The sequence below is a fragment of the Rhagoletis pomonella genome, unplaced genomic scaffold (assembly GCF_013731165.1).
Source record: "Rhagoletis pomonella isolate Grant_MI unplaced genomic scaffold, Rhpom_1.0 Rhpom_scaffold_00005, whole genome shotgun sequence".
Lineage (NCBI taxonomy): Eukaryota > Metazoa > Arthropoda > Insecta > Diptera > Tephritidae > Rhagoletis > Rhagoletis pomonella.
In genome coordinates this window covers 55159319-55186185 of record NW_023458559.1, presented here as the reverse complement: position 1 = coordinate 55186185, position 26867 = coordinate 55159319, and the positions used below count along the sequence as shown (strand labels likewise).

The window sequence follows — 26867 nt, the reverse complement described above, 5'->3', positions numbered from 1 at the left end:
AGACTGGACGTAGTATGGGTGTTAGATCGCCCACAACAGCAGCATTAGCAAAAGATTTATTTAAGTATCACTTCCACTGTTTTTCATGGCAGAATTACATTCGGAGGTTTGCCATTGCCTGCTGAGGGACGACCGCTGTTAAGTAAAAACCCTTTTTTTTTGCGGTGTTGCTTTGACCAGGGCTTGAACCCAGGTGCTGATGTATGAAAGCGCGCACTGCTTACCACTACGCCACAGTATTTTCTTTGCCACAAGTATTTGTTCCATACAGTGCAATTTGATTGCAAATAGACAGAGCCGGCTGCTTTTGTGCGATTTTATAAAACACTTTTTGTACATCACAATCTCCTTTCATCAAATATGGTAGAGTTTCGCGATATCACATACTAGTACTGTAAATAAAAGAGCTATAAAAAGGGCATTGGTACAAATTTATAAAAGACTTGCCCGTTTATTTTTGAAAGTCCTTTCTGCTGCTTTGCTTATTCTAAAGAAACAAGATTTTTGCAAAAACGCTGACATGCTATACAACTAGTTGCAGATGATTCTCCTTGATGAAAGCGAAACACTTGAGCTGTGGGTCTGACACGAAGTGATCTAGTCATCTGTTCAGTCTTCTCCTCACAAGATCCGCCCACATCATTCACGCATTGCTTAGCCGTTTTTCGCTTTTATATACGTGGAGTTAATTATTATCTCCTTTTTTATTTTTAATTCAAATCTTTATTCATTCATGAAACAAATGATTATTGGTAGTATTAAGGTTCTTTTTAAGTCACATAGTATGTACATATGTAAATCTAAACCTATATATGGCAAGAGTTGATAGCGTTTGCAAATACAGCATTTTGGTATTATTTTGAAAATTGTGTGTCAACTAAATTCTATGCGGATATGACTAGTCTAATATCTAAGAAAGAACGCAAAACCGTTATCCAAAACGGGGCAAAATCGGGAAACTTCAGTCAAATAATTGTTGAACAAAAAACAAAACGCAAACATATGCACAATGCATATGTACGCGCAATAACTTATAAGAAACTTAAATTAATGCTTAGGCTTTGGCAAATAGATATCTTTGGATTGCTCTTTTTGGTGTCTTATACAAAAACAAAAAACAAATAATGGGAACATAAAATAAGAAAATTCAGCGTCTTAAATTCTGAAAGAGTGATTCAAATCGGAATCAAAAAACTAAACCGTAAATTCATTTGTCAATTAATTCGCCGCAAAAGCTCGCAGGGCAATGGCTGGCGTCGCCATCGCTGTCTTATGGCACATTCAAAAATTGTTAGCAAAAAAAACTCACTACAAATAGCAGCCGTTCGAAAAAAAAACTCCGCACAATCATTTATGCTTCATGTACATGGTAACAATTTTATCCAATAAGCTCTCCACTGATTGTTGCTCCTGGCGAAATGTTTCCATCGCCTGCGCCGGCACGATCCAATTGAGAAACTCCTCAACATTCAGACGCATACGTGCGATTGGCGACAACGCCGGATCCTCGCATGCCTTGCGATTGGCCAATTTCAGCGAAGCTACCACAACATTGTCGATTAGCCGCTTCTCGTAGCCCAACTGCTGCAATTTTTGCGGCGATGAGATTTTCTTCAGCAGCAACGCCATGAGGAAGCGTAGGTGTGTGAGCGTTTGCAAATCGTTATTTTGTGCATTCTGCTGTTCCACGTCGACATTACAGCTGCCACACTGTTGCATGTGCGCCTGTAGCTCTGCCTTGACTTTGAAGAACTGCTGACAGCCTTCGCACATGTAGGGATTGGTTTGCTTATGGATTTTCTTCATGTGTGTCTTGAAATGTGCCAGCTGTGAGAAGGCGACGACATCCTTGCACAGCGAACACTGGAACGGTTTTTCGCCCGTATGCTTGCGTATGTGCAGCTTCAGGACGCTCGAGTAGGCAAAAGTTTGCCAGCAAATCTGTGAGAAGATAAAGAAGTTATATGAGCAACTAAGATTCAAACATTAAGGCAGCGCGTTCGCGCCCCAAGTCTTTCGTTTGCATACGTATAAAATAACTCACTCTGCACTGATACGGCCGCTCGCCCGTATGCATGCGCATGTGCACATTGTACTGCGATTTTTGCATGAAGTACGCCTTGCACACCTCGCAGATGTGGGTCTTAACATTCGTGTGCATCTTCATGTGATGCGCAAGGGCGTCATCCTCTATCGTCTTCTTGCAGATCTCGCAATCGAACTGGCCCAACTCGTAGTGCAGTTTGTTGATGTGTGCCCGCAGTACCGGCTCATTGGGGAAGTGTTCCTTGCAAATCTCGCAATAGTGATCGGGTCCATTTTCGTGGCGGTCCATGTGTGCGCGCAAGTTTGAGGCCGACGAGAAGGCGGTGGAGCATTTCTCACAAACATATTGCTTCGTGCTACCCTTGTGATGGCTAATGATGTGTTGTTGAAGCTAGAGAGCCAAAGAAAGAGAGAGAAAATAAAAAGTGTTAGTTTGGCAGCAGCCAACAATTATTTAAGCGCGCTATTTCTACATACATGACCGCCACGCGCAAAGCGCTTCTCACATTGTGTGCATGCGTATGGCTTCTCGCCTGAGTGCAGTCGCATGTGCAGCCGCAATCGGCCCTTCAGAGCGAACATTTTCGGACACTGCGGGCAGGCGAACTGCCGATGGCTCTCATGTGCGGAGGCGATGTGATTTCGAAGATTGACCGCCTGTCTATAGCACTTGCCGCATTGCTCGCACTTGAACGGACGCTCGTCGGAGTGGATGAGCATGTGACGACGCAGATCATTTCTGCCACGAAATTGCTTGGAGCATACAAGACAAATGTACGTTTGGCGCGTGCGTCTTTTCGTCGTCGTAGTTGCTGGCGCTGGCGTAGATACGGAAGCTAAATCGCCCGCCGATATTGCGGAATCACAAGTTGAATGTGCTATGTCCGATATATCGGCTGCTGTTGGTATGATATCTATTTCGGAGTACGCTGAAATGACAACGGAAATGGAATTTTCCGAAGTTGCTACAGATTTATCCACCACTAATGTTGGATCATATATTTTAGATGTTATGCTAGTAGTTGTGCTGTCAACAAGTGCTGAATTGGTCGCTTGATGTTCCGCCTGCTCCTTTTGGCTCTCCAGTTGTACGGCTGCCAGTGCTGAATCATTTTTAGATAGCACTGAATTGCTTTCGTGCGCTGCTGAATTTGCTGATTTCGCTATTTTCTGCGTTTTAGCCGCTGGCGCTACCTTTCCACATACTGGTTTGCCTTTGTGTGCCCTTTTTGTAGCTTTCACATCACTAACACGTCGTCGGACTTGCTTTTTCTTGGTACTTGCCGCCGATTCTGACGGCTCCTCACCCTCGCCTTGCTCTGATCGCGCCGCTGGCGGTGACGAAAGGGAAATACCGCTGTCGGTGTGCACGGAAGCGACATCTTCTTTGGAAACAGAGTGCCGACTGTGCATTTTTTGTTGTTTTTTAAGAAATAATCGTTTTATTATAAAATACTTTATTTCAAATTATTTTCAGCTCTAATTTTTAGAAGCACCGTCACCTCAAGCTTAGACTTATTTCAAGGTTCATACGCTTTTGAAATTTAACAGTTATTTTTTAAGGGAAATAGTAAATGTTTTAATAATATGTTACATTGGGATAAAGTTATGGATATATGTTTGTATGTATGTAGGGATGAGTCTCTCTTTCACCACTGCGACTTGCAGCTAATTGAATATTTTTCGATTTTTATTCCTTCCACTTAGTTTTATAATTTACTTGACCGCATAATTTCACTTCAATCAGTTGTTTATTTCAAAACCAACACCAAATTTTATTTGTAAGCTTTCATGCGATTATATTTGTATGTAGGTATATTTGCTTAGTTGTAAGTGACTCGTGTCGTCGATGATTTATTTGCTGTACATTTTCAGTTACTGGTTTGTGAAAACTTTTTTACAAGCGATTAAGTTATTTTTTTTCCTGCTCTACGAAGAGGGTGTTTTGGCGATTAGTGTTATTTTTTTCAATTTTCTGTTTTTCGTTTTGCATTAGAGCGTTTTGAAAATGCTGTAAGAAGAGAACAAGAGCGGAAGAGAAAGGAAGAGAAATATTGTAATTTAAGCTTTAACAAGACTACATACATACGTACATACGTTGATATGAATAAGTAGCTGTGTATGACATTCGGCGGGCGTTGGACGGACCGCTTCGAATTGATACTGAAATCAGAACAAAACCTCAGTTTTATGTTTGGTTGGTGGTCGGTCGCCTGTGGTCCGTTGCCTGTGTCGCTGAATCAATTTGTGCACATTAAAATTTGTAGTGGAAACCTCGACAACAACAACAACAACGACAAAAACAACAAACTCAAAAACACACGGCCTGACCACAGAACCGATAATGATGAGCGAATACTCAACTGAATGATGAACTGAACTCAACTGAACTGAAATGAAAACACCTGAATTGCTAAATTACACAATAAAAATATTTCAATGCGCTGTTATGTAGTTAGGTGAGGCAGCAGAGCAGCAGAGTAGCAGAGTTGGCAGCCCATAGTGGCAGCGGCTACAATTGGATTGATATGAATTGAAAAGCGCGAATGCGACATGCTAGGGGCGGAAAGCGGCAGAGGGAGGAAAAGTGAAAAAAACACGCAAACACACACACACACACACGAACATGGAGTACATTTATAAGAACAAAATACAAAAGCAGCTGTGTCAACAGTTAAATTTAATTTTTCATTCTGCTGACGTTGAACTTTAAAAATTCAGTTCTATGAAACTGACTGAACTAAAAATTCAGCTAAACAAGAGTAAATACTACATATGTAAATAAAAAAAAAATCTAAATAACAGCGCTGAATCAAATGCTATAACTCATTGCAGGCCCCAGCCAGGCACACACACATACATATATATATTTAAATACATATATATGTATATCCATATAAACTTTGATGCCAACGATAAGCGAGTGACCGAGCGTTGAAATGCATTGAAGTTCGTTTTCAAAGTCTTTTGTTTGCAAAGCGCAAATGAGTACAGACTGATCTGATATCTGATACATAAGTATGTATGTTTGTATGAATATGAAGCACAGGAGAGGAAGCACAAAAGAAATTACAACAGATGAATACATCCAGAAACATCGTAGACAACAATTCAAAAACAAATATCAACAGGATGATAAAACACAAAGCAATCAAAATAAATACTTGCTCCTAGCGTTGAATGCGTTGACAGAAAAATAGCTGCTTTTCAGTGTCGGCGGCAGCGCGAATGTAAAACGAGACACAACTGATAAGCGAAAGGTTAAGCAAATGCCTACCGACTGATAAGGCCGCGTGCTAAATACGCAGCTACAGCTACATATGTAGAGACAATGCAAACGATATGAAAACAAAGTGAGCACGAACGTATTTATAGGACATAGTTGCCCAATTGAAGCGCTCTTTTACCTATGCATGCATGTATGTATGTATGTACGATTGTTCCCTTGCTTGTGTGCGCGATAAGATAAGGAAGCAAACAAGTCAAACATAGTTGAGATACAGCAATTCAAGCGGAATAATTGCGATTTTATGGCCACAATAAATGGTTAAAAAGTGTAAAAGGTAGTAAAGCACCCGCTCGAATTGCCTTTGTGTTTCATATGATTTCATTAGATAAGTCAGTAAACACAGAGAAAATGGTGTTTCCATATATGTATGTATGTATGTACAAAAAAAATAGCTGTTATTGCACAGATACACATTTTTAATATGGCCAAATGAATTTCGGAAAAGGCCAAATGAATTTCAGAAAAACTCAAATGTATTTCAGAAAAGCACAAATGTATTTCAAAAAAGGACAAATGTATTTCAGAAAAGCACAAATGTATTTCAGAAAAGGCGAAATGTATTACAGAAAAAGCCAAATGAAATTCAGAAAAAAAACAATTGTACTTCAGAAAAGTTGAAATAATTTTCAGAAAAACTCAAATGTATTTCAGAAAACCTAAAATGTATTTCAGAAAAATACTTTTAGAATACAGTTGTGCTTTTCTGAAATTGATTAGCGTTTTTCTGAAATACATTTGCCCTTTTCTGAAATACATTTGTGTTTTTTTTTTGAAAATCATTTGAGCTGTACTGAAATGCAATTGTATTTTCTGAATTTCATTTGGCTTTTTCTAAAATATATTTGTGCTTTTCTGAAATACTGTTAAAAAAGGTATAGTTTTATAGTACCATCTTACTTAATGCAAGAGAATCTTTCAAAACTGGGTGAATAATGATTAACATCGAACTTTTACATTTTTTTGTAACCAAGTTCGGTTCGGATAACTCCGCTAGAGAACAAAACGAGAACCATAGTTTTAAGAACTTAACGTTAAGGCGCCTGCGTATTGGGATGATTCTGAGCCAGAGTAAAGCTGGATTATTTCAACTTCAAAATTATTTATCATTAGTGTGAGTTGTCCGTTTATGGACAATTTTTAGTTTCTGTCCAAGAAAAGTTCGTGTCTTAAGTCTTTCGTTAACTTTATTTGCATAATTATCATTTAGGCCTTTTTTCATTAATTTTAATATTAAAGCATTTCAAACGAATTGAACGCTATGAAAAAAGTTTGTGCTCGCTTCCATTCTTCGTTTATAGTTCAGAGAAGATTTGTTCCTGTTTCGTTCTATGTATAAGAAAGTTCCTGAGACTTTAGTTTCCAAATTGTTCTTCAAGAGAAAGTTCCTTAGACTTTTGTGCCAGTTTTTTGTTCATTGCCAAAATGTTCCAGAATCTTTTGTTCCCATTTTGTTCTCTTAGAAATGTTCCCGAAGGTATTGCTCGCATTTGCTCTCTTTGGGGACGTTCCACAGAGTTTAGTTCTTAAAGAATTCCCAAAGACAAAGTTCTCAACTTTGTTCTCATATCGGTTTTGGTTTTGAAGCTTTCTTGCGAACAAAACTGCAAGAACTACATTTAGTTTCGATCATACCTCTTGTTCTCGGTCCCTGCTAAGACATATATCAAATAAGAAAGTGAAAATAATGAATGTTATTAGCTCAAAACTTCTGGAAAACGAGTCCCTGAGAGTCTGCGAAAGTAGCAGCTGCTGCCTTGGAGGGCAAGAATAAGATCCTAGTAATTGAAATAAATCTGTAAAATTAACGAAAAGGCAGCTACCAGAGAAGTTAAAAAAATCACAAAAGAGGCCAAGGAAAGCCAAGTAGAAACGCTAGGCATTACAAAATCACGAAGAGACTGGGCGACCAAGGAACATGTGACTGTAGAGTTTCTCTTTGACGTCTAAAAAACCAGCAACTTTTTTCCAAGCAAAAAAGAATATGAAAAAAATTAGCCAGACGATTCGAATCATAAAGTTCTACTACACCTCGAAAAGCCTCCATTGAAGCACTATAGCGCAATGCAGTTGACTGATCCCAAAAAGGGCCCACACAGCATTCTGAACTCTATGTATTAGTTTTCAATGAGACTGTCCTAAATCAGAACGACGTAGGTTCTTTGCTTTAGTCTTTAGTTTAGATTCTAGTTCGTTTGTTTTACCACACTAAACTAATCCACTCGTCAGCCGTCTTAAATATCTTAAAAAAGCACTCTTCCTATGCCAAAATCAGCTATCGCGCAACAATAAAAACCCAATTAAATATCAACGAACGCTTTGTCACAAATAAATCGCACTTGGCATTGAGAAGACAGAACAATGATTTTCTTCCAACCTATTTAACACTATTTGCAACTGTTGTTGCTTATGCTCTACAGCCGCCAATGCACTACCAGCTTTAATTCCTAATTGCATTTAATTTTTAATTACCTGTATGGCGATTGCACGAACAATTAGTCAACCAAAAACAGCAACTGAAATCGAAACCGGAACGAAAAACTAATTGTTAAAACAAAAAACGAAACAACACACGCCTTTTTTGGCGACTGCGGGAGCAAACGATTCCGTCGAGATTTTCAAACGTTACCTGGCTGAGAGAACAAGTAACTCATCCGTTATAAATTTTATCGTGCTGCAATAAGTCACACCATTTGTCAACTGGTGTCAAAATTGAGCAAACACCTCAAAATATGGCGAGTGGCAGCATCGAAACGATCCTAGTGTCCGACTGTTGCAATGCGCGCCAAGTCGTGGAGGAGCGCGTCGTCAGCGGGCAGTAGCAGTGGTCAAACGATTGCAATTGATTTCGACGAAACTACAAAAACAACAACACTCACAACCGACAGACGTCATAAGAAATGCGCAAATGAATTAGAATAAATTACAAAGCAGAAAAACTGTACTTGCGGGGTTTCAGAGTGCCAAATTTGAATACGAAAAGAAAGTCAGAAAAAATGTAAAATAAATTACTAAATTTTGTACGAAATGTTTTTGCGCGCGGCGACAAAAACCCGCGTAGGTAAATCAGCGAACGACTCGACAACTCTCCAACCGTAGCGCACTGAATGGAAAACAGATTTTTTGAAGAATACAACATTAGCTCGGCAATGTGGCCGCCCTCGAGCCGTCGAGGAAAATTAAACACCAGCGGCGATAACAACAATAATTACAACAACAGCGAAAAATAAAAGCATATTTGATAGAACATTGAAAAAAAGGAGAGCACACACACTTTTGCAGTGCTACGGCTGACGGTCACCAATACAAGCGCTGCACTTAAAATAACAGAGTATTGGTGACAGCTGGGAAGTGGAAAAAGTTACGAAGTCAACAATATTATTACCGTTGAAGTATGGCTGAATGCTTGTGTGTGCGGCTGTTTGTTCGCTAGGTCTAGGTTCTCTAGGCAGCCGCTGCGGGGCGACAAAACTGTTTTGCTGATAAAACCAATTTCAACGCGAAAAACAACAAAGCGCAGTGTTATGTAAAAACGAAAATGGAAAATATGTATGTAGATAGGAGCGAAGTGTAATCCGTGTTGTTTTTTTTTTTTGTATATATGCGACCACATGTGTTTGTTGTCTGTGGTAGTGTAAATAGGCGAGTGCAGTAAAGCACATATATACATTGTACATATGTATACACATACCTACATATGTCCAACAGATGTGGATTTGATATTCCTCTGCCCCTCGGGCAATGTCAGTGCCGAACAGCGCCATTGGAAAATAATTTTGAGTATATGTATGTAAGCCCACAGTGAGCTTAGAATAAAGAAAATGCAGGAGATAGAATTTGCTGTAAAAAAAATATTCCTTACTTTCACTGAGAGGAAAGATATGGGAAATTTTTGAGCTAAATGTCCACAAGAGTATAGTTAGCCGCAAAAATTTAAAGGTTCTAGGCAGTGAAGAGTCTAGCAAGGGCGGAGATACAGCCATCTGCTCGCCAAGGTGCTGCTATCGTTGGCGGCAGAGATATTTTTCACCTAAAGATTAAACAGCGTAAGGGAAAGATCGCCCCCTTGGATTAATCCTACAGGATTTGCTGTTAGTGGTGCAGAATTCGACCGAAAACTGACGCCTGCACAGATAATTGATGATCCGCCGCTCTGTGTGATTAGAAGACGATTAGATAAATTGTTGAGATCTATAGCATTCTCCACAAAAAGGGGACTTAGTTCTCGATATAAATAATCGGATTTTAACGTTGAATTCTAATTGGCCTCTAATGTCTAGTGTTTTTCTAATAATTCTCTAATCGAATTCTTACATATTTCTCTAACCTTCCCTGCAAACCATTTTTTCAGAGTATTCTGCATTGTAAAGAAATTTAAAAAAATTCGTTAAGATTTAATTCGATTTTTTGCCAAATTTCTAAAATGAAATAAATTACGCACACTTCCATTCTTTTACGAAATTTCGGAAGAAAATCTGTGAAGCAACGAAAATAATGCTGCTATGTGAAGAATATCTTTCAGAATTTTTCCAGAATTTTCTTTATTTTTCGTACAGAAATTTCTTTACGAGTTCGTGTCAACCACTTCATATAATCTTCTTTGAAAATTCGTAAAAAAAATCGTTACAGAAATGAGATACTCCTTTGGAAAGGATATCGTAAAAAAGCCTCGCGAAGACTTTCGAAAAGTCAACCACCACGAGGAGCCTACTGTTAAAGAGTCGTTGTTGCTTCAGACCCTCGCTTATTAAGCTGAGGAGAGCAACGCTTACTTGGCCATCGAAATATATTATGTTTCGATTCGTGAAATTTTCAGCTTCTCTAACACACTGTAACAAAATCATCAGTTGCATTTACTGATGAGGGTGTTAAAATTAAACAATAATTATGAATGCGCAACAACTAAAAGAACAATAACAAGACAACAACCACTGACATGCAAACAAAAGCAATGCAGAAAGCAATTGTGGGACGAGTTGCAGCAACGCTTCATCGGCTTAGAGTCCGAAGCAGCAAAATAAGCAGATCCAATGCGGCGAAAATGAGCGACATACATACCTACATAGAAATACATACATATGTTTATATTGACCTCTGTCGAACTGCTCGATATTTAGCTCTAGTCAACGAAGCGTCAAATATCACCATGTCGAAGGCATCGGATGGAATTCTCAGAAGCAACAGCAATTGCCGAGGTATAATTAAACTCTAAGCAAATTCATTAAACCAAATCTAAGGAATATGTGCGGAGGGAAAATATGCACAAATACGGTAATATGAAAATACATAAATGCACACAAACATTCATCCGACGAAAGTACGCTTCATTGGCTCCTCACCCATTCGAATTGCCACTTCGTCGTTGGTAATTTACGGGAAATACGCAAATGCGCGCATTAAAAACTTCGTTGGGTCGCCTATAATAGCAAACAGCTGCAGTTATTTTGCTGCTCAATGGTTCCACACACCCATTCAGACACACATACATATACACGCGCTCACATTTAAAAACCAAAACTGAGGCAAAACTCATCGGCGGTTGGACGCGAGGTTGAGGTTACATTGACTGCAGCGGTGGCGACGATGACGCCGACGGCCGCGGCCATAAATGTTTCAAGTGGAAATTGCACTGAAGGGGTAAAATGCAAGCTGTTAATGTAATACGAAACATTCATTTATTTTATTTTTTTGTGCTTTGACGGTGACTTATGCCACTGAACTTTGGGCTGTGGCTAGCTACTGTTTCGTATATAGTTCCTGCTTTATGCATGCATGGATTCTTTGGCATATGCGAATTTGGAGCAATGAGTTCAATAGAAATACTCAGTAAATTGTACACAGTACTCCTGAATGAAATTGGGCGCTGTGGCGTTGCAAGCAGGAGGTGCCACATAAAGAGATTTTTGCACTTTTTTCCCTCGCCTTCTGTAGCCACTACACTGCCCTTGATCCGATCATGCCGAAATGCCGTATTTTCTAAACTCTTTACAGCATGTGCTTTAACTTATACAGCTTCAGAATACTACTACTGAATACAATGGAAACGACTCGACACTCCAATTCGGTTCAAAATGTGAACGTGCTTTTTTCAAGCACACAGCACAGATTTCATTAAAAATCAACAAACAAGAATATAAGTGAAAAATAAGGTTTCTGCAAATCGAGCATGAAATATAGTTTTTGCTCAGATGCAACGATGTGTATATTTCCGCAGAATAAGCAAATGCTGGCACTGTTTTTTACTTGAGTACATAAACATGCATTTGCACTTCTATGCTGGTGCCATGAAATCTAATTTAAAGAAAGGTAATTCAAAAGAGTATGGAGTAAAAAAATTATATTTATCATATTGCAGCGAAATAATCGCACAATTTCATGTGAGAGGTTAGATACTGATTTAAGTTTCTCGCTTCGACTGGCGAACTCGAATAGTATGTCGGCTAGGGAGACGTTTTGCTTTGCGCATAAAGCATTTGGCTTGGAATCTTGTGATCTAGGAATATGCCAAACCATAAGAGGAGTTGAGAACTTATAATTTAATGGAAATTCCCTTCTTAAAGCTAATCAGAGTCGTAACATGGCGGTAGACTTTCGAAGAACTGACTCTTCATTCATTTACTAAAATACCTAAAAATAAAATTTATATTTATAAATAAAAACCAATCGACCCCGCACCCCCTAAAGGCTAAATTTGTTGTGGGTTTATTTCTTTCCATTTAAGTAATATACTTATGTACTAATCGGACCGTAAATACCGATTTTCCAGATATCTTGACACCTGCGCCACGGGTTCTGAGCTAAGTATGAAGTTTCAAATCTCTACCCCATCGAAAAGCTGGTTGAAACTTGAATGTAAGTTTTGATTACACACACATGAAATCTAATAAAAGCTCTTAAAAATAAATTTTTTTAAGAAATGACGCAGAATTAGTGTTTATATCATGGATGTAGAAATTGTATGCTAAAAACTTGTGCAGTTTCCTCGTAAGAACACAAAACGCATCTCTCTCATCTATATTATGGAAGCAAATTGGAAAGTTTAAATGTGTCACGTGAAAATTTTTGTTTTTTTAGTTGTGACAATCTTTTAGTAAAAAATCACGGGTTACTGTATAAAAAATGGCTGTACAGAAAATAATCGCTAGAAAAATAAGTAGAACACGGACGAATGGGCGATAAAATAAGCCGTATACAAATGCAAATTCCCCAGCACGTTAAAAATTCATGAAATGCGCGAACAGCAAAAGCAAAAAACAAACTAACAAAAATTTCAAGCAAGCGAAAATAAAGCTTTATGAGGCTGCAAAAAGTAAAATGCAAGGGGAAAATACAAAATAAAGAAAAAACAACGAATGCAAATTGAGTTTGTGGCACAGTGACAATTGAAGTCTTTCGTTCACGAGGAGTAAGTATTTTGTTTTCTCATTTTCGTTGTTGGTGTTTCCGACAGGGTAGGAGTGTGATGTAATGTGGAACGATTTTCCGTCATCCCTTGTCAAATTTGGTTTGGAGACAAACCGGTTTCGGCGTTGTGCCATCTTCAGTGTCATTTTTCGTTCTGAATAGTTTCTGTTTGTCCGTCACTATTTATTGCCGTGTTATTTTGTTTTCCTTAAAGCAGGGGTTTTTAAACTATTAAGATGATGGAACCCTTACTAAACACTTTTCATTTTATGGAACCCCACATCAAATTTCTAAAATTCAAAGGCAGTGCAATTTAAATATGAATAAAAACTTTTACTAGAAATAGTATACATACTTTAAATTTTTATGTGAAGAATTAAATTGTTTCACTGTTATTAATTATCGTACACACATCCGGTATTTGCATTTAAATAATAAATGGTAAATTTATTGTATTTAAAATACTACCATAGTGACAGACATTAAATTAGTATTTCAGTGTCCAATAATATGTTTCTGAAGAACAATACATAAACATAAAAATGCAAAAGTATTGCGAAAATTGCTTATATATTGCATCAAAACTTGCGGTATAAACTTTTGGCTTCAATTGGCCGAAAATTTCAATGATTTTTTGATAAATGAGCAGCTGCTATCTGTCAACCATCGGAAATTTGTATTCTTTCTACAAATAATACAAGGTTGCTCACATAGTATTTCGAAGAGTATTATAATATTTGGTGACAGACATATGGTATTTTGGAAAAGCTACGAAGATATACCAGATGTCTGTCCCCGGTATGAACATTAATGCAAAACTCTTTCAGACGCACAATTTCAAATGTGTGTTTCAATGGCGACGTACGCCGGAGATCTATGAATGCTTCGTAAATGGATTTTGTACCAAACCGATATTACTACTACCATCCGAAAAATATTCTGACAAAGATTTTAAGTGATTTACCAAGTACCAAGTTAAGACAACTCACATTTCATTCGGCAATTCATCACGTTCCTTGTAGAAAGTTGTATATAACCCTTTGGCAACAGCGGCCAACAACACATACCGGTTACAAAAAAAAAAGCAATGATACCAACTACGGGTACATATGTATACTTAAAAATAGATAATTGCGTGTTGTTGTTGTAGCAGCATACAAGCTCCCCAAAGAGTTTTTGGGGAGTGTTGATGGAGTGACAGTCCTTGGCCAAATAAAAATCTGGGTCGTTCCGGTTAAGTAGACCCGACTGTCGTGGGAATTGCGTCTCGGTCAGGCTGTTTACAGAACTTTTCTTTCTGTGTGCAACTCAAACCGACCGCCGTGCTTATTCATATAAAAATTAATTTAGCGGAACCCACTTTAGGAAGCTCTGCCTTAAAGTATGCGCATAAATAAACACAAGCATATATATATACATATGCGTGTATGACCGAAAAGGGTTAAGCATATTCAAATAGAAAATAAAGCAAAATGCAATGCTTTGTTATTAGAGAAAAAGTACATAGAATAAAAAATATTTTATTATGTATAGGTTTAATATGACTCAATATACATATCTATGCTCGGCAGCAAGCACAACAATTCGCGCAATTCAAGCAGTTATCCACCTCAAGTGCTGATAACAAAACCAGCAAACGCGTTCAGTTTTTAATTGTAACAAAGAGATTTGTTGATCACGTCAACACCAAGTAAAAACACATACTGCGCGTGGCTGAATAGAAAATTGAACAGAAGTGAATGTATAGCTACCATATGTACGTCCATACACACATATGCCCTAAACGCATACAAAATTACACCCTTATTAGAGGGTTGGTTCTCAATTGTAGAATGCAAGGACCAAGGGCAGAGTTTGTAACGTCGTTGAAGTCTTTCGAATTTTGTATGCTTTAGAAAAATTTCATACAACCACGATTCTTGTACGCAACATAGTTTTCAAGCAAAAGTAAGCTAAATAAATACTGCTTGTGTCGTAAACTTTATATTAGAAGCTATCGATTTTTCCCACTTTTACATACAATTGCGTTCATATGGGCATGTAAGCAGGTTGAAGTATACATGTACATATGTACGTAGCTAGTGCCTAGCTTGCAATTCCTATCATTCCGAGCTTTCCAAATTTAGTATATTCCACGATGAAAATATTAAATAAAATTAAATATTTATATTCCATCAGAAAAAATTTCAAGAAGAGCATAAACCACCACCATCGAAAAATATGAGTTAAACCGTTCACCTTAAAAAAAATGATTAGTAGATAAATATGTTTGTCTTCAAACACCAAGCTTCCAAAAATTATACACAGCGTCCATAACTTACCACCAGTTATTCGCCAAGGAAGAGACCTTCTATTGATACAACCATTGAAAAAACGGTGGTCTCCCGCAGACGCACCACGGCAGCGACGCGTACTCCGCCCCTTAATTTTTACAATTCACATGTATGTACGAGCGGGAAAATAGCTTACACATTTGATGTATGTAGGTACTTAAGCAACTTTACTACCATTAAACATTACGAAATCCATTAACTAAATTTCGCTAAAATATATCAATTTATTTACCAATTGGGTGGGGGTGCAAGGCCAACTTCGCTGTCTCGAATTTTCAAGCTGCCAGCTAGTCTCTTATGCAGTCACACACGCCCATAGCCCGAATTTAACATTCTTCGCGAAAAGTTAACTTTATTTTTTAGAATTTCGCCAAATAATTGGTAAAATTCAGCTTACTGCACCGCGTTTTTGACAATTTTACTGCAATTAAAACTAATTAAAAGAATTTCTGACTGCTCTCACTCATTTCACATCGCCGTCTTTGGCGGATGAGCGTTGTTGGCATTTGTGCAAGTGCGTGTGCGGTTTTTCTCGGTTTTTGTTGCTGTTTTCATTGCTTTGCCGTTGTTTTGTTGCTATTTTCTGTGGCTTATGAAAAATAGCAGACGCGCGCTCGCTCTCAGCCGTGCGGGAGAGCAGAAATGTCAAAATTTGCCTGAAAGCGTTGCCATATGCTGTGAAAACAAAAGATTTCAATGCAGAAACAAACTTCGATTAGATAGAAGCAAGATTATCGATTGTAGTCTCCTCAACTACGGAAAAATATGCCATTTCTTTTAAATAAAACATGGATAGGATCTTAGTAAAAATCATTGTTTTATTGAAAATTCAAATTATATTAAACTTAATATTGCAATTCTTTTTAAATAAAACATGGATAGGATCTTAGTAAAAATCATTGTTTTATTGAAAATTCAAATTATATTAAACTTAATACGACAATTTTTTTTAAAGTACCTTAGTAAAATAATTATATGTGCATCATGTTTTTCCTAGATTTCTCTGTATTAAATAAGGGTAATGTTTTGTGTGGTATGCTATAATAATAGCCCTTGGTTTATAAGTATTTTCCATATATGTATATTTGGTTGGCATTCGTGTATAATTTTATCTACCGTTTCAGAAATCAGTAGTACATTCAATAGACCATAATTATATGTGCTTAAGGAGTTATTCGGCTTCCGATTGCTGCAGTGTCATAAATTCTCAACAAAAAAGTACACTAACAACTGGGTCTTAAAAACTTAAATATGTAGAAGCTATTTTCATACTAAACCCCGTTTTATTATTTTCCCATATTATATCACGGCCCATAATATCCCGTGGCATTGAACTGTCTGAAGAAGAGCCCGGAAAGGTAACGATAAAGAATTTTCGTGGCATGAAAGGTAGCTAAATAACTGCTAAAGTATGCAGACATCAAAATATAATATGAAATTACCTTAAAAAACTCTGTAGTCTATGGAAATCAATCCTATACAAACCTCAAGGAGTGATCCAAACGGCATATCCAACGTCTAGCTACTAGGGTCAACACGATTTGCTGAAAAATGTATATGTAGTTGAATCTATTTTTCACAAGAAACAGTTTCCAACAAATAATAAATACCGACTTGGTACCTAGGCTAAACAAATAAATCGCTAAACCACAGCTCAATCTATGACACGAAAATAAGCTTTTGGCATTTACCAAAAAATATAAGTACAATACAACCGAAGATATTTGGACTTTCCGCCAGAAAATCGATGTTATTCACGCAATGCAAACAACAAAATCGTTATTCAAGAAAGGAAAACCCCATTTTTTGAGTGTCTAGTTTAAAATCCCATGGGGATTTTGTACTATCTACTCTTAACAAGATTTCATGCCACGAAAATTCTTTCCCGTTATCTTACCGAGCTCGAGATATTATTGGGCCGTGATTTATTATGGAAAAATAATAAAACGAGTTTTAATATGAAACTAGTTTCTACATATTTAAGTTTTTAAAACCCAGTTGTTAGTGAACTTTTTTGTTGGGAATTTATGACATTGCAGCAATCGGAAGCCGAATAACTCCTTATGCACATATAATTATTTTCTATTGAATGTACTACTGATTTCTGAAACGGTAGATAAAATTATACACGAATGCCAACCTAATGTATGGAAAATACTTATAAACCAAGGGCTATTATTATTGCATACCACACAAAACATTACCCTTATTTAATACAGAGAAATCGAGGAAAAACATGATGCACATATAATTATTTTACTAAGGTATGTATATAAAATCGTTACCGAACTAAATAAAATAATGGCATCAGCGCCTTGTATTTCTAAGCAATAATTGATGGAAATATCCGAATTAAAACTTGGTTGTGTAAGTAAGCCATTTCCATCAATAATAGTTTAGATATAAAAGATACTGATGCGTTTCCGTACACACCCATTATTCATGAAAATCCGCTTTCTTACTTGCATTTTTGGAAACAGAAGTCCAAATGTATTTATATAAATGCACTTCTATAATTAGGTTTGAAAAAAAAATTAAAAAGTTCTTATTTTTGCTCTAACATCTTAATAGGTACGTTTGTATGTGCATTGCAAATCATATTTTCCTATGATCATCTGATATCACAACGCCAGCATTTATTTTCCATTACGATTAAATTTCATTTAAAGCTTTGTAAAATCTAAATTTAAAAAATACGCCCTAAATCGTTAACTGAAGCTTCCTTATCAACATAAATGTACCGTACAAAAGTCAATCCTTACATATGTACATATGTATTTACATATTTTATTTTACTTGATTTTTCGATGATTCAGCTTGGTCATATGCGTGAGCAGCCCCGCGGTGGAGTTGAACCTCTTTCTACAAACATCGCACCTCAATAACTCTATTGTGTGCTCCTCAGCCATATGAGCGATTCGTCGCGCATACCGTTCAAATACCTTATCGCAGTAATTACATCGGTATTCTCTGTCATATGAAGTCTCTTTAAAATGCTCCACGCGAATGTGTTTCGCCACAACATCTAAGCTATATGCACTGTGATTTTTGCACAGCTTGCAGTGGAAAGGCTTGTTTGGCTCATGTCGCAGTGAGTGAAATTTAGTTTGTTTCGTTCGAAATGTAGCTGCGCATGTTTTGCATTCAACTAAATTATCCCTAATCGTAGTTACCTTTTCCGGTAGTTTTTGATACCAATCATGTGCCTCGTCTAAGTGCTCCGTCCAGTCTCCCAGGTTTTTAGATTTTTTTTTGCAAATCGGGCATATGAATCGCATATGACATCTTATCGCTTCAGTGCGTCGTAGTTTCTGTAAAGCAACCTTGCTATGCTTTTTCTTGAAATGTTTCAAAAATAAGTTTCGGCTTGAAAATCTCTCCTCGCACAAACGGCAACGTAAAAATTCCGGAATCGTCATGTGTCGAATGCGATGACTTAGCAAGAAGTTATATGCAGTATCAGAAGTAAATTTCTTTTCGCACGAATTACATTGATAGCTCAGCACACCTTGTCGACTTATAACGGTTTTCAAATTAAGTTTCGAAATAGAACGAAAATTATGTACAATATCGGTGTGAGCATTCCATTTTTTTATATTGTCGCATGATACGCCGCACTGCGGGCATAGGTAAACGAGAAAAGCTTCTAAATTGTATGTATTACTTTTAACCTTGCTACCACTGGATGTCGATGGTTGATTATTATCATCTGAATCCAATTCCAAAAGATCGATACACTTTTTTTCTTTCTCTTCTTCATCAGATAAGCCTGAATTATTTTCATCATTATTCTCTTCTGCACCATTTTCATTATAGAGCTGATCCTCATCGTCATCATCCAAAACAATAATATTATTTGAAAACACCGCCGTAGTTTGTTTTTGCGTTATTGATTCTCTGTAGTTTAAGTGGGCGATTGCATCGGCATCGTTGTTCAAAACAGCGCGGTCCGAAAAATTATTGACTACGCCATTGCTAAGGTGCGTTGGCAATTGTTCGCCACTATTTAATATCTGGGATTCAAGTGTGTTCTCTTCATTGCATGGCTCTAACTTAACTTCTTCCTGGAAAGGTTCCAAATTTGTACAGATTTCCCCAAATATCTCACAATCAGATCCGTCGTCATTATCAGTAGCATTTTCAGAATCACTTAGAAGCTCGATTATTTCTTCTTGACTATACGTTATTGGCTCTATTTTGGGTGTTTCATATACTTGATCGGCTACGGCTTTCAGCGCTCTACCGACTGCAAACATTTGTTCGTCATCGAACGCAACAACCTGCACATCGTTAGATTCCATCGCACATGTCTTGCGGGGTCTCACGTTTTAATTATCCTCAGGTGGCAGACGTGAGTGTTGCTTCCGCACCGGTTTCTAATTTGGACAAAGAAGTTTCATATTTAAAAAAAAAAATAGACTTAGCTATGCTTCCACTTACCACCCAGGTTATTGTATCTGTTTACAATAAAAATAAACTCTGGATAAAAAAATTAAAACAATTTTCCGACGCTTTAACGATTTGATTAATTAACTGCGGCGGACAGCTGATTTCGACAGCAGTTGGTGTGTTAAAAACATCGATGCATATAAAATATCGATATTATGCTGGAATACTTCGAATAAAACCGATACATTGGACCGCTCCGATAAATTAATATATCTATTCATCGATGTATTTATTTTCGAGTCGTTGAATTTTATGCTTAAAGCTTTACCAGTTTCCCACGCCATCCTGAATTACTTTGTTCGCTCCTCCAATTACGATCGCAAATTACCCTATTCCCACGAGCACAGTCTTAATTCAAATTGGCAGTTTTCTGACTCGTCCATTTTGTTTGTGTTTTTCTTCATTGCAAAATTGATGCAAAATGTAGGTTCTTTCTAAAAATTTATAAGTTTCCGTATTAAATTAGGGATATATACATTTGTAAACTTTGCTTTCGTACTGAGAAAAAATGCAAGTTTTTATTTGACCTTGTTCGATAAATTTCCGAAAAAAAATTAGAAACGGCACCGATTTATTTGTAATTCACATGGTAATTGGATCTGAATTACCAACAAGTAAGGTCAAAATTTTGTATCGGGAATTACGTAATTCGAAGAGTAGTTGGAGTGCGAATTACGGAATGAGAGAGCGAATAACGTAATTGAGGTGCCGTGAGAAAGCCGTTTTAGTATCCAGTTCTAAAAAAAAAAACCAAAGCGTGGGGTTATATCATGGTGGCACAGAGAAGAAACTTTACTTTTCCTTGAATTGTGGGAATAACAAGCACATCAAATTTGACGGCTAGAAATCTGCGAAGTGCCTTTGTGTACGGGGTAATTAACAAACTAGCTATGATGGAAATTTTTTGAATATGTTAACATACTTTTAGTAAATACAATCTCATGACGATGTTGTATAAATTTTATTCGATACATCGATGTACATTCGATGCTCAAAAACATCGATGTATTTTTGTTACTTGTATATCTAGTTAGGGTATAAGCTTTTATTCACAATAGTAGATCTGGTATACACTCGATAGTACCGCCATTCGATAGTTTTCGAAACGATAGTTAAAAACATCGATAGTATCGATTGTACTATCGTCGTGGAAGGTATTGAATTGAAACGCTCAATTGCTTGGAAATTAAATAATTAATATATTTATAAAATTTATAAATTTCTTGTAAATTTAAGAGATTATATATATATATTATTTTAATTTGAGTGCATTAAAAAGAACTTCTTACAAAAATAAAATAAACTTTTTAATTTATGCGTCTGAATTATATAACTTATATACATACACTTGCATCCCCTTGAATAGCGACAGGCAAAATCTGAACTTAATTTTTATATGGCAAAATTAAATTCGGAATTTCTTTGTCACTTTTGAAGTGCAAAGAAGTGAAACTGGCTATAAAAATACATTTATACTACTACAAAACAAACAAAATAAGATATTCGTTTAAATTGACAACTCATACTTATAAACGTTCAACTGAGATCAAATACGGAGACGCATATCAAAATCCGGACAAAGAAAAATATTAACATTTTGCCATGTTATAAAAAAAACGTATATGGTACTGCAACATTTTTTAGAAGTTTTGACTATTTTTTTGTTTATTTGGTGTCTACTAATTTTTTATAAAAATTCTATAAAACATAAAAAACTACAAAATAATTAAAAAATTCAAGCTTTCTAATTCGAATTTCTATAAAAAATTTTGTGTAAGCATTTTTATAGCTTATTAAATTTTACTATAACTCAGCGTAAGCTTATAGTTGCTAAAAATCCCAATGACTTAAATTTTTTTACGACTGTGTTGTGAATTTTCTTGTATAAAAAAAAAAAATAATGTAATGTAGAGATGTAAAGAAGAGACATTGTGAAGTCTTGCTAAAACCGTCATCGATAGTTTTCAAAAATTATCGATACGGGCGACAGTTCTCAACTATCAATACTATCAATAGTATCCCAGCTCTACACAATAGCACTCCATTGTTCCGATATGAAAAATTGGCATATTCAATGATCATGATATGAAATAATGAACTGTTTGGAATTTGAAAATTTACTCATTCCTCGCATGTATAGCGGTCGCCTTTTATGAGCTTATAAGCTATCTCACCTACCATAATTTTCCACTTAAAATTATTTTGCCAGACTAGATTCAGAGTGGAAATAGGTATGTAAAACATCGCCTATTTGTACAGTATTAAGATTTATTAAAAACTACGCTTTACAAATACACACAAGTACAAACTCTACGCACATCCAGCAACCCTGCGAATCAAAACGCTAACTTTTTCATCAGCAAGTACATTTGTTGATCAACTTCAAAGCCGTGCAAGTTGTTGGCATCACCTTGTAGACGCATCAGCAGGCCACCGAAGGAAACGTACGCTGATAATCTGGAAGACGCTTCATTATGAGCTTCATCGCCTTCGATGCGATACACTTTTCCAAACATAACGTATTCGAAGCTATCCGCACGTGTGCCTTCCTGTTCCAGCGGGTTAAATTCGCCACTGTCCGGACAGCCGTCTTCTCGCAAAGTTGTAGCCAGCACCAAGCGGAATTTATCACCTAATTCCATGGGGTATAACCATGAATTAATATCGAGTATCAAATCCATTTTAAACGATTCAGACTCGCAATGCAGCCGCGAGACACGATCGAATTTTTTGCCTTCCGGATCCATGTCTTTCACATTGAAGATATCTTCGAATAGAACGCCGGCCATATTTGTTTGTGGTTGAACTCTGAAAAGTCCAAAGACAGATGAGAAATATTGTAGTTTATTTTTATTCAAATACCTTTATTTGTGCCACTTTATTTGTTTTGATAAAACACGCCTTCTGTGAGAAAAGTTGTGTGCGTTGCTTTTGTTGTACGTTCAGTCAGCCGGCTTGTCAAATTTGACAGTGGGCTGTGTGACATCTCCCGAGTTGCCATTTATTCAAAAATGTTTGTGGGATTAGGAATTTCTGCGGTGATGTATTTCCAAAAATTTATTGATGATATTTGGTGTATTCAATAAGATTTTCAAATGCCAAAATTTTTAATAATCATCCAGGATTTCCTAAACGGAATTGGTAATTATCTATGTGGGCGTTCAACCGCCAAAATTGGTCACCATTTTGGAAAGGGGGTACCAATAACAAGAATCCGAAAGCGGAAATTAACTTTTTTTACCCGATCAAAAGTTATTAACCTACGCAGAAAGGTGTTCTCTGCAAAAGGTGTTCAGCGCCTTTTCTTCGCAACACAGAAAGAGAATTCTACTTTGTGAGGGTATAATTCTGCGCAGAAATACATCGGCTTCTTTTTATGGCAATACAGAAAGGAGAAGAAAGTGAGGGTTACAATCCGTAATTATCTAGGTGGGCTTTCAACCCCCAAAATTGGTCAAAATTTTGGAAAGGGGGTACCATTAGACGCGTCTGGTCCCCAATAACAAGAATCCGAAAGCGGAAATTATCTTTTTTTACCTGATCAAAAGTTATTAACAAAATATCTTGGGGTTTGAAAGCTCAACTAGATAGTTACCACGGAATTATTTGAGAATAATTTCTTGATATGGGAAATTAAATTTAGCGGTTCTATGAAAGAAAACATAGGTTTGTATAGTAACAAATAGTCAGTACTAATATAATATAATAATATAATAACCAAAAAAATGTGCAAGAGAGCCTTGATCGAGAGCGTAATAACACGGGAGAGCTGCAAATTCTTGGTAGTGAAAATTTTCCTAGCAGAAATTAGCTAGCAGAAGAAGAAGAAGATGGAATGTGAAAAGCTGCCATTTGTTGAATTAGTTAAGCGTAAACAAAAGTAAAATGAGTGAAATTAAAAATATTAATGATGTTCTGCACTATTTAAGTGCTTTTGTGTAAAGCAAAGAGTTTAAAACTGAATTATAAACAGTGTTGCCACAAAATTTTTTAGTTTTTTACCAAACCTCTAAAAAAAATTACCGAACTCAGAAAAAAATTACCAAATTTGTATGAGCATAATATTCTAAACAAATTGGAAATAATTTTTCGGCGTATGTAGATAATTATTTTGGCGACGACTGAACTACAACATGTCTGGGATTGTGACCAGCTTAGATCTATTTATATTTTTCGAGCGAAAGATGAGTTCTTCCTCTTGTTTTATAACAAACTCATAAAATTTCATATCACCATCGACAGAGCGTTTAGATAACGAAGATGAACAATTTACAGCTGTGGTTGTCCTTTTCAATGTGTTTCGACTATAACAATTCACAGATATTTTTAAAACATAAAACAAAAAAATCGCTCAGAGATTTACAAACATTTAAAAGGTGTTTAATAGTTAATTTCCACTGCAGTTTATGCCTATTGGAAAAAAGCAGACTACAACTCGACGCTGTGGTGTAGTGGTAAGCAGTGCGCCTTTCCACTCCGCAGCACCTGAGTTCAAACCCTGGTCAAAGCAACACCGCAAAAATATAGAAAAAAGGTTTTTTCTTAACAGCGGTCGTCCCTCGGCAGGCAATGGCAAACCTCCGAGTGTATTTCTGCCATGAAAAACAGCTTCTCATAAAAATACAATCGCCGTTCGGAGTCGGCGTAAAACTGTAGGTCCCTCCGCTTTGTGTGGCAACATCAAGGCGCACGCCACAAATCGGAGGAGAAGCTCGGCCAAACACTATTATCATGATTCAATAATACAAGGTTACATAATTATTGACAGCCGCGGTTTGCAAAGGTTGCATTTACGAAGGACGGAGAAAGACGAATAATGAAATCCCTTGGTGCGTAAATGGTAGTAGATAAGCACGCAAAGTAGGCAATTAGTAGTGAAATTCCTTTTGTAAATTCCAATGCAATTTGCAGGAAATCTGGCATTTTAAACGAAATACTCAACGTAATATTAAAATATCTACGTGAATTACGTAATTTATGTGTTATTTAGCTGTATAAAAACTGCAAAAGGGCTCAAAATTAATTTAAAACTACAGCGTCTTTTATGTAAATATCCAATTTTAAAAAAGTTTATGTTTTCATAAGTTAAATGTGCTTCATATGTATATACAAATAAACATATTGCACAAAAGCTTATACTTCTATTTCACACCAAAGCTACACTTTTTCCAAGTAAATTTGCAAAGAAGCAACACGGTGCCACTGCTAAGGGAGCGGTGCGAGAGAGAAAACTGTCAGTTTATCGAGCCTTGTATTATTGAATCATGCACTAATATATGTGTAAGCGCCAATCTATCATTATTATTATTATTATTATTATTATTATTATTACAACTCGAAGGAGGTAGTTGCTCATATTAAGTACAAGCAAATGAAAGGAAAATAACAAAAGCGAATAAATAAACCCTGCAGATCACCTCTTGTTAAAATTATCTTAACTCTTAACTGTAGTTAAGCGTTTTGTTGAAATAGGCTGTAATTTAATCGCAATATTTTATTTAGTCCTGTGAAGTTTTTTTTCTTTCACCAATTGGTTCCGGCAGGTTAAAATGATCCAAAACCCTGATTTGTGGGACTGTAGGGGCTGTGATCGAGCCGCCATATTGGGAAAAATGGGTGGTTTCCTTAAATTGCTATATTGCGATCTCATACTAAAAGTTCTGAGTTGTCAAGGCAAATTATTACATTAAAGAGCCCTTTCATTTTTTGGATCTCTTAAGGGGTAGACACATACATATGTAAGTACATAAGCAAATTGTTTTGTTTTGTGCAAATGTAAGATTCAAAATCATAAATATTTATAAGTAATAGGTTAGTATTAAAAACTTAAATGAAAATACTTACATTGAAAAAAATTACCACATTGAAAAACAAATACCAAATTAGCAAACTCGTTCTAAAAAGAAAAAAAATACCAGTTTTGGTAAAAAATGACCAAAGCGGCAGCGCTGGTTATAAACAAGAATGATAGAATGCGCCGATTGCAGCAGAATTCGTGAGAGTAATTTGGCGTGACGTCACCGTAGAATTGACAGCTGAGAGCGGCAAATAAAACTGCTGTCTAGTGATATGCTGAATTGTCGGTACCCAATACTTGATTCTGTAACCAGTTAGCGACAAGTTTTGTATCGATATCGCACTTGTTGACGTAAAAATATTTCATATCATACGTCAACAAAACCGATACCGATTCGAAAATTGTCGCAGCTGGTTACAGAATCTGCCTACAAAAATGATATCGTCCGATTCAGCTGGAACAAAAATGCTTCAAACAAGTAAAAGTTTCTCTGTATTATGGCCTTGAACCGACATACATACATCTTTCATTTGAATCAGTATTAAAAGCTCTATTGGCTCCTACATTCGGGTTTTGATAGGCGAGTCTCCCCTGAACCGTTTTTTCCATATTTTTGGCCCATGTGCGCTTTTATTCGAAACCTAAATGTTTCGGTACCGAGTATTGAGAGCATTGGATACTTTTTAAATCGGTACCGAATATCGATCAATACTTAAAAGTCTTGACTCAGCACATCACTACTGCTATCATCTCGACTGTGACGTCAGCAAAACAGCTGATTCTGTCAAATTCACCGAGAGTCGATTAGCGGCATTGCCATCGGCGCTACCTTTTCACATATTTCACATAATTGTATTTATTTGCAACAGCTGACGAGCGACGCACGCGAAAAGTTGAGAGTTGGCCATCTTTTTGCATTGTGTTGGCGTGGAATCAACATTTGAATTCATGTATTCATACTCAGCTGTTGAAGCGACGCCAACGCCAACGCAACGCCAAAGTTCTATGTGGACGGGCCTGTATTCTCTCCACCGTGGATTATAAATAGTAAAATGCATGATACAATAATTTTTAGAAGGTAGTTTCACTTCTTCTTCTTATCCGCCATGTTAGCTATCTGACAGAAAACGTGTTTCGTATTTTTTGTTGTACCAACTTTTCAAAAAAAAAAAAAATCAGCTTTTGACGTTGGAAAAATAAAACAAAGAAAAGTCAAACATATAAGTAGAGAAATTTTCGAATATTTTGTAATAATTTTCTTCATAAAAAATTAAGTGCTGCTTTCGTGGATATTGCAACACACGGAATAAATGTAAGGACACAGCTATAAGAGCCACCGCACACCACAGACTTTGTCGGCCGCCTATTTAAATGATAGGACTCGCTTGAAATATGTACATGAAGATGTATGGAGGTGCGCACATTACACCAGCTTAATCGCTCTGACCAATAAGTTGTGGTGCAATGGAAAGACTAGCGAGCACATCTAAATTGGCGGCCGATAAAGTCCGTGGTGTGCGATGGATCTAATCCATTATAAACAAGAAATATT

General features: G+C 36.7%; 3 protein-coding genes and 2 long non-coding RNA genes across 13 annotated transcripts; 2 read left to right on the top strand and 3 right to left on the bottom strand.

The window, feature by feature from the left end:
• Positions 1 to 596: 596 nt before the first annotated feature.
• Positions 597 to 15611, bottom strand: LOC118739257 (zinc finger protein 236). 9 transcript variants are annotated; one of them, XM_036470477.1, is made up of 6 exons: positions 15302 to 15611; positions 15058 to 15239; positions 4140 to 4209; positions 2524 to 4057; positions 2045 to 2437; positions 597 to 1941 (listed from the first exon to the last, which is right to left on the bottom strand). In XM_036470477.1, exons 4-6 carry the CDS (start codon positions 3457 to 3459, stop codon positions 1348 to 1350), a joined length of 1923 nt encoding a protein of 640 aa, XP_036326370.1. In that variant the 5' UTR covers positions 3460 to 4057; positions 4140 to 4209; positions 15058 to 15239; positions 15302 to 15611; the 3' UTR covers positions 597 to 1347. The 9 variants fall into 9 exon arrangements, with proteins under 9 accessions (XP_036326370.1, XP_036326373.1, XP_036326371.1 ...); XM_036470480.1 differs by having other exon boundaries at positions 4144 to 4209; XM_036470478.1 differs by having other exon boundaries at positions 15058 to 15234.
• Positions 14481 to 15273, top strand: LOC118739259. Its single transcript, XR_004992991.1, has 2 exons — positions 14481 to 14776; positions 14915 to 15273. It is a non-coding gene; the product is annotated as an uncharacterized LOC118739259 (long non-coding RNA).
• An 813-nt stretch (positions 15612 to 16424) lies between the features above and the next one.
• On the bottom strand, positions 16425 to 19653 carry LOC118739256 (zinc finger and BTB domain-containing protein 49-like). Its single transcript, XM_036470476.1, has 2 exons — positions 19510 to 19653; positions 16425 to 19445 (listed from the first exon to the last, which is right to left on the bottom strand). Exon 2 carries the CDS (start codon positions 19368 to 19370, stop codon positions 17862 to 17864), a length of 1509 nt encoding a protein of 502 aa, XP_036326369.1. The 5' UTR covers positions 19371 to 19445; positions 19510 to 19653; the 3' UTR covers positions 16425 to 17861.
• A 1952-nt stretch (positions 19654 to 21605) lies between these two features.
• Positions 21606 to 22169, top strand: LOC118739936. Its single transcript, XR_004993074.1, has 2 exons — positions 21606 to 21749; positions 21821 to 22169. It is a non-coding gene; the product is annotated as an uncharacterized LOC118739936 (long non-coding RNA).
• On the bottom strand, positions 21734 to 22475 carry LOC118739935 (DNA-directed RNA polymerases I, II, and III subunit RPABC3). The gene is made up of 2 exons (XM_036471437.1): positions 22381 to 22475; positions 21734 to 22326 (listed from the first exon to the last, which is right to left on the bottom strand). Exon 2 carries the CDS (start codon positions 22305 to 22307, stop codon positions 21855 to 21857), a length of 453 nt encoding a protein of 150 aa, XP_036327330.1. The 5' UTR covers positions 22308 to 22326; positions 22381 to 22475; the 3' UTR covers positions 21734 to 21854.
• Positions 22476 to 26867: the final 4392 nt, after the last annotated feature.

Bases quoted from the DNA above. Each gene is read 5' to 3' on its own strand.
- LOC118739935 (XM_036471437.1), bottom strand. From the start codon at position 22,307: ATGGCCGGCGTTCTATTCGAAGATATCTTCAATGTGAAAGACATGGAT.
- LOC118739257 (XM_036470477.1), bottom strand. From the start codon at position 3,459: ATGCACAGTCGGCACTCTGTTTCCAAAGAAGATGTCGCTTCCGTGCAC. The intron at 2,438-2,523 runs GTATGTAGAAAT...TTGGCTCTCTAG, and splicing joins GCTTTGCGCGTGGCGGTCAT to CTTCAACAACACATCATTAG. The intron at 1,942-2,044 runs GTGAGTTATTTT...ATCTTCTCACAG, and splicing joins AGCGGCCGTATCAGTGCAGA to ATTTGCTGGCAAACTTTTGC.
- LOC118739256 (XM_036470476.1), bottom strand. From the start codon at position 19,370: ATGGAATCTAACGATGTGCAGGTTGTTGCGTTCGATGACGAACAAATG.